At 39.1% G+C, this 7,037-nt stretch overlaps 1 protein-coding gene across 1 annotated transcript; it reads left to right on the forward strand.

Annotated features, from left to right (window-relative positions):
* Positions 1-1,611: 1,611 nt before the first annotated feature.
* Positions 1,612-3,115, forward strand: LOC6037780 (solute carrier family 35 member B1 homolog). Its single transcript, XM_001847606.2, is given in 4 exon segments — positions 1,612-1,964; positions 2,023-2,384; positions 2,444-2,588; positions 2,591-3,115. Coding segments are annotated over 4 exon segments (1,011 nt in total). The 5' UTR covers positions 1,612-1,765; the 3' UTR covers positions 2,896-3,115.
* The last annotated feature ends 3,922 nt before the right edge of the window (positions 3,116-7,037 follow it).

The raw sequence follows: 7,037 nt of genomic DNA on the forward strand, positions 1-7,037 counted from the left end.
ACCTGATCATTTGATACCCATATTGCGATAAAAATATATTTTTGGTTTCTTTAGAGAAAAGAATGCTATTTCGAAATACAGGAAAAATACGTATTTTTGTGAAAATTTTCATGAAATAATAATTTTAATGGATAGCAGACATCATTCCGATTCCAAAACACTGTAATTGTTTGATGTTTGCATGATTTTTCGTACGATTAAAGCCAATGTCTCTCATATAGCCAAAATCCCATAAGCTCTGTGCCTCGGTTATGCACGCCTCGGTTTTGCATCCCCCATATGCGGTGCTAAACCGAGACATGACTGCATACAGTCTTTTTGAAAATTTATAAAATTAAATAGAAATATTTATAGCGCCAGGCATTTTGCAAATCTTTAAACGCGTTCCCTACTTTTCTACAACCAAATCTGAATTTCCAGAACAAAATTTGTTTTTTTTTTCAATTCCGAAAATTCCCAGTGCAAAATATAAAAAAATCCGGGATTAGGAAATTCCCGGTTTTTGAAAAATCCCATAAATTGTTTCCCGGGATTTCCCGAGATGTCACACTATTTCCAAGCATGTGGTATAGAGCATTCTACGTGCGTATGTATTGCGTGTACGTACACGAAAATAAAGTGAGGTTAAATTTTGTCAGCCAGCAAAACCAAATGGTGCGCTATTGTGCGTTTGACAGCTGTCAGTCGATCCAATTCAAACGTTTTTTTTTTTCAAGTAATTGTATTGTTATTGTTGTTAATTCATTTGTTTCTGGCAGTTTTTTTGTGGTTTCTGGTTATCCCAAGTAATTCTGGGAAATCAAAGTAATCCGTGACATATTGCCAGTAATCCTGGTATTTCCATTTAGACTGGTTAGTTATCCTTGATGCTTGGTACAATACATCGCTCTGTGTTATTTAGTAAACCAGTCTCTTCTTTGGCAAATCACACCTAAAAAACAACAATCAAGGTACAAGCTAGTACACGACCAACGATTTGAAGCTTGCGGTACCCTCCACGTGATGGCAGCTTTACGATTACACCGTTTTGACTTCTTTGCCTTTCATATGATTCGTTTGAATTGTTGTTGGAATTTGTTGCATGCAAGATCTTCCTTTTTGTTTATTTTTCAGACTAACATAAATAGGTTAAAACGTATATTTAAAAATAACATTTTCACTGTATTAATTATTTGTGTTAAATAGTATTCATTTAAATGCGTTCTCTTAAAAATAATTCCTCGTTTTTAATTAATCCAAGTTTAAAATTGCATACAACTTCTCAATTCCATAAAAAAACTTGTGAAAACAGGTCGCCGTAAAAAAAACAACAAACCTTGTTTACAATCTTTCTCTCTCTCAACCCAACCACCCTTTCGCTACCCAACCCACCCACTCCGAACTGTCAGCGAATGCTTGACGTGTTCTTTTACACGGCCGCAAAATAAAGAAACGGCAGTCAGGGAGCGTTCTTTTATTACGTAACGCGAAAAATCGGACTTTTAGACCCCCTCCCCCCCCCCCCTCGTAACAAAATTTCCATACAAATTTTAAAAATTTTGTATGGAGCGTAACACGGCCTCCGACCCCCTCCCCCTACTGCGTTACGTAATAAAAGAACGCTCCCTCAGCTTCAAAGTGGGCCAGAAGAATGTTGTTTTGGCTTTGATTTCTCGCCAAAGTTAACCAGAGTGGGTGACGCGTGTCAATTCAGGTCCTGGCCGACCGGGGTTGTTTTGTAGTTGGTTCTAGGGTTCTGGTTGCGGTGGTTTAAGTTGGTGGAACCATGTCCGATAGAAAGAAGGTCGTGATTGCTGCCGTTGGCATTTTCGTGTGCTACTTCTACTTTGGGATCATCCAGGAGAAGATCACCCGGGGCACGTACGGTGATGAACTCCAGGAAGATGGTAGTCGAGGGGAACGGTTTACGTTTACGCTGGCACTGGTCGGGGTGCAGTGCGTCTGTAACTGGATCTTCGCCAAAGGTTGTTTGCTATCTTGGGTTAAATGAGCATTTTCTAATCGGTGGTTTAAATATTTCAGCTATACTGATTGCAAGTCCACAAGGAGCGGACACGACTCCCAAGATGTACTACGCCAGTAGTTCACTTACTTATCTGTTGGCTATGATCAGCTCGAACATGGCATTATTGTGGGTAGCCTACCCGATGCAAGTTGTTGCCAAGTCAGCGAAACCGATTCCGGTGATGTTGTTGGGCGTTCTCTTTGGTAGAAAGTCTTACACGCTGCAAAAGTACATGTTTGTCCTGCTGATCGTCATCGGCGTCATTCTGTTTATGTTTAAGGATGGTAAAACAAGCAATGCCCCACTGGAGAATGAAGGTTTGGGTCAACTGCTGCTTATATTGAGCCTCACGATGGACGGGTTGACTGGAGCTGTTCAGGTATTCAATTACAATCTCAACGTTAGCAAAATAACTAATCTGAAACCTCCCCTTCCCAGGAACGAATGCGTCAGCACAGTTCTCCATCGGCCCAGCACATGATGCTTGCGATGAACGGTTGGAGTACGATTTTCGTAGCCGTCCCACTGCTCGTATCCGGCGAAGCGTTCAGTTTTATAAACTTTGCCATCAAATACCCCAGATGTTGAACCACTTGGCTACCCTAGCCCTGGCCGGGGCTCTTGGCCAGCTGTTCATCTTCATGATGGTGTCGTCTTTTGGAGCGCTCGCATGCTCCGTGGTCACCACGACCCGGAAGTTCTTCACCGTGCTCTTTTCGGTGTTGTTTTTTGGCAACAGCCTCTCCGGACGTCAGTGGATCGGCGCCGTGCTGGTGTTTACCGGCCTGTTTGCCGATATGTTCTACGGTAAGAAGGGCGCACCGAGCAGTGGCGGTAAGCCTCCACTGAAGGCAAAAGACAAGAGTGAGACTGAAGGGCTGGTGAAATGAAGTGAAGGCTCGAAAATACGGCTGCACAAATCATTATCATGGTTAGGAACTAATGTACAATAAATCAGAATTTAAACACAAATTGGGCACCCCTCATATAAATGTGTACACACTGTTGCTTAGCTTTAATCCTGACATTAGATTAAATCAGTGAGTAACCGTCTCCATCAAAAGTTAGAAAAAAACAAATATAAATAATAAAACTGAAATTACTTTCCAACTGTTCTAATTTGTTAATGTCAAGGCATATCCGAACCAAAGTAAGTAACCCTAGGAACATGCATATTTTCAATTGGTTTGGTGAACATTGCGTTACTTCATTTTTAACACCTACGTGCAAAATTTCATTCTATTTCATGAACTGGTTGCGAATCTATCGCATTCTATAGGAGAAATTGAGGTTCAACGGTTCAGTGTCCGATTCTTAGCGAAAGCACACCAGGTTTTCATTGGGTTTCCATTTTTAATGTGGGTTTTTAAATAATTATGGAAATTTCATTTTGTTAAACTTGATGAAGTGAGTGAAAACCAACTGTCTTTACTATAGCATTGCTCACGCTTTTAAATATTTAGTAACAAAAGTGTTACGCGCCGAAGCGCTTAACGCACCTCCTGATCAGTCAATGCAGTTGTCACCTGCATTCGACTGTCAATCTGACTTGAGCGCTGGACCAAAAGTCATCCCAATTGGTTAAGAAGCAGAAGTGAAGCACGCTCTACAACAATTTCTGAACGCTTGTTTTTATGAAAAAACAAAATCCAAATGCAGAATAATTAAATAAAGACTAATTTCGATAATGGATCAACTATTAAACCATAGTTAGAAGAGGAGATTTTCTGTCAAGAGAAATGCCGCCAAACTTGTTTTTAGCTTCAAAATCAAATATCTCGAAGACAAGGCGCACTGCTTTATGTAAAATGTTATCTGTCATGCAATAACACTTAAAATACGAAGCGCGCGAAAACTACGTGAATTCTGCAAAAAAAAAACGAGTTTTCCGCGCGCATGGTCGTTTAAGTGTTCAAATTCCATCCATTTGGGTCAGTGTATTCAGTGTCCACACGGAGAAAAATCAGTTCCCAAAATCGTGAACAAGCGTTCGAATTGCATGGTACGTTTTTTCAAAAAACGAATCGTGGAATTTGACTAGGGGTTAATCACTTAGCTCAATCTTCTTCTAGGCTGGTACCCCCTGCCATGTAAATCAAGTAGGCCCTGTACCCCCGTTGAGAATCGCTGACTTAGAGTATATCGCATACGGCGTATTATGCGCGCATAATATCGTACCAAATATCAGGGTAAATATCATACGCGTATATCATAATGAAGTTCTTGCAAAACAGTCAAGGGGGGATGAGAAACACTGGTTTAAAATCTCGATTTTGTTCTGAAGGAGTCGGGGCTGAAATTCAATTTAAACCTCTTGTGGGAGTACAATGCATTGTATTTTGAAAGATAAGCTTTATCGATGTGAATAATAAAATCTGCTGTTTAAAATATTTGTTGGGACTCAATTGACAGAAAAGGTCCTACTTGACAGCTCGTTCCAAGGGGACCATAGCACTGACCAACGAAAATTGACAAAAATGACTGCGCAGGCTCAACTCGAGGGGAAGCATGAAGATTGTGGTCCTCAGAAACACGGGCTTTTAAATTTTTCTAAAAAATCAGTTAAAAAAATGGGCCGAATGTTTTTTCTCAAAAGTTTGTATGGAGAATACGCGAAATTACTTCGATTACCAAATTTTTCAGCAGCTACATTTCTACAGTAATGTATTGTGATTCCATGTTAAAAGAATAGAATCGATAAAGTTTGTGGGGTAAAGGTAAGAACAAGATTGTCCGTCAGGCCTGAACGCAAACGCAAAATTTTGCGCCTGTCATCATAGCCTGCCAGTCATCGACCATTGAACAAAGCAACCCCTGCAGATTGTTCGACTGACAGTTGATGGAAAAATCGAACCTGCACAGCGTTCTGCGTTCACCACTGCGTCGAACGGACAATCTTGTTCTTACCTTAAGAGCGAGTTTTTCACCAATGTGTAACAGGTCGTATCGAGGTGCACCGATTTGGATGAAACTTTCAGCGTTTGTTTGTCTATGTATGAGATGAACTCATGTCAAATATGAGCCCTCTACGACAAAGGGAAGTGGGGTAAAACGGGCTTTGAAGTTTGAGGTCAAAAAAACATGAAATATCTTAAAATTGCTCGCATTTCCGTAAAACTTCATCAATTCCAACTCTCTTAGACGCATTCGAAAGGTCTTTTGAAGCACTTCAAAATGTGCCATAGACATCCAGGATTGGTTTGACTTTTTCTCTTAGCTTTTGCAAATTACTGTCAAAAATGGATTTTTTTAAAACCTTAATATCTTTTTCCAACAGCCTCCAACATCCATACTCCTACAGGTCAAAAGATAGGCAATTTCATGGACTATACTGCCGTTCTACGCATAATTGTCCCATGTTCAAAAAAGTGCAACTGAGAAAAACGCGATTGAAATTTTTCGACCGATTTCTGTGTTTCTACGCATAATTGTCCCGTGGTTTCCTATTCGCCCTATGTGTCCCTAATCACCCCAGTTAGCAGTTTATCATCCTTATTTGTGATTCTCTTGCTATATACCAGGTAAACAAGACATAATACTTAGTAAAACTTATGATTCCGTGTAAGAAAATACTTGGTGGGACAATTATGCGTAGAACTTTAACAATGGGACAAACAGACTTGGTGTTGTTTTTAATGAGTTTGCGAACAAAGTACCAGATTTTATGTGTTTTTCTTAAAGTACACATCAAACTAAACTCAAAAATGTCATAAAGTCAAAATCGTCCAAAACTGACATGGGACAATTATGCGTAGAACGGCAGTATAAGCCTATGGTAATAACTTTTTGGCCAATCGCAGTTTTTCTCATAGTTTTTCCATTTTTCTACAACAAACATTTTACAACGTTAGTTTTTGCCCTGTAGGCCTCCATAGCGGCACTTGTTGGTCTCAATTTTGTCATATTCGGAATCCTCGGACAATTTCACGTAAATTAGAAGTATTGGAGTTGTAAATTTGATTGGATAAATTGCCATTTAGAATGAATCAAAATATTTTTTAACAATTTGTTGGGTTCGGGGTAAAACAGGTTTTCGCCTACTTGATACAGCATTTGACGTATGGATCATAGGGTAAATAAAATCTATTTCTTTTTCTAAAATGTTTTATTTAATTATTTTTAAATCAAAATTGCAATTCCAATACATTTAACTTACGTGAAATTGTCCGAGGATTCCGAATATGACAAAATTGAAACCAAAAAATGCCGCTATGGAGGCCAGCAGGGTAAAAACTAACGCTGTAAATTGTTTGTTGTAGAAAAATCGAAAAACTATGAGAAAAACTGCGATTGGCCAAAAAGTTAATACCGCAGGCTTATAGTCCATGAATTTGCCTATCTTTTGTTCTATAGGAGTATGGGTGTTGGAGGCTGTTGGAAAAAGATATTAAGGTTTAAAAAAAATCCATTTTTGACAGTAATTTGCAAAAGCTAAGAGAAAAAGTCAAACCAATCCTGGATGTCTATGGCACATTTTGAAGTGCTTCAAAAGACCTTTCGAATGCATCTAAGAGAGTTGGAATTGATGAAGTTTTACGGAAATGCGAGCAATTTTAAGATTTTTTATGTTTTTTTACCTCAAACTTCAAAGCCCGTTTTACCCCACTTCCCTTTGTCGTAGAGGGCTCATATTTGACATGAGTTCATTCCATACATAGACAAACAAATGCTGAAAGTTTCATCCAAATCGGAGCACCTCGATACGACCTCTAGAACAAACCGAGCAATATTTACAAATACTGCCTCTTAAGAGACGAGTTATAACAATAGAAAAATAAATAGATGGATAGATTACACTATTTTTTTGGAATTTGGCATTGAAACCATCATATATACAGTCGACTCTCTGGCTGTCGATCTTCTCGATATCAATGATTCTTCATCTATCGATGAATTCTTTAGTCCCTTCAATCTGCATACTTCAATTATCTTCATTCCTCGATATTTTCCCTTGCTTGAAGGACCTCTTCCTCGACGGTCCCTTGGATTCCGTTTGCTTTAAAAATCTCTCCCGGTTGTCAATAATTACACT

The sequence above is a fragment of the Culex quinquefasciatus genome, chromosome 3 (assembly GCF_015732765.1).
Source record: "Culex quinquefasciatus strain JHB chromosome 3, VPISU_Cqui_1.0_pri_paternal, whole genome shotgun sequence".
Taxonomy (NCBI): Eukaryota; Metazoa; Arthropoda; class Insecta; order Diptera; family Culicidae; genus Culex; species Culex quinquefasciatus.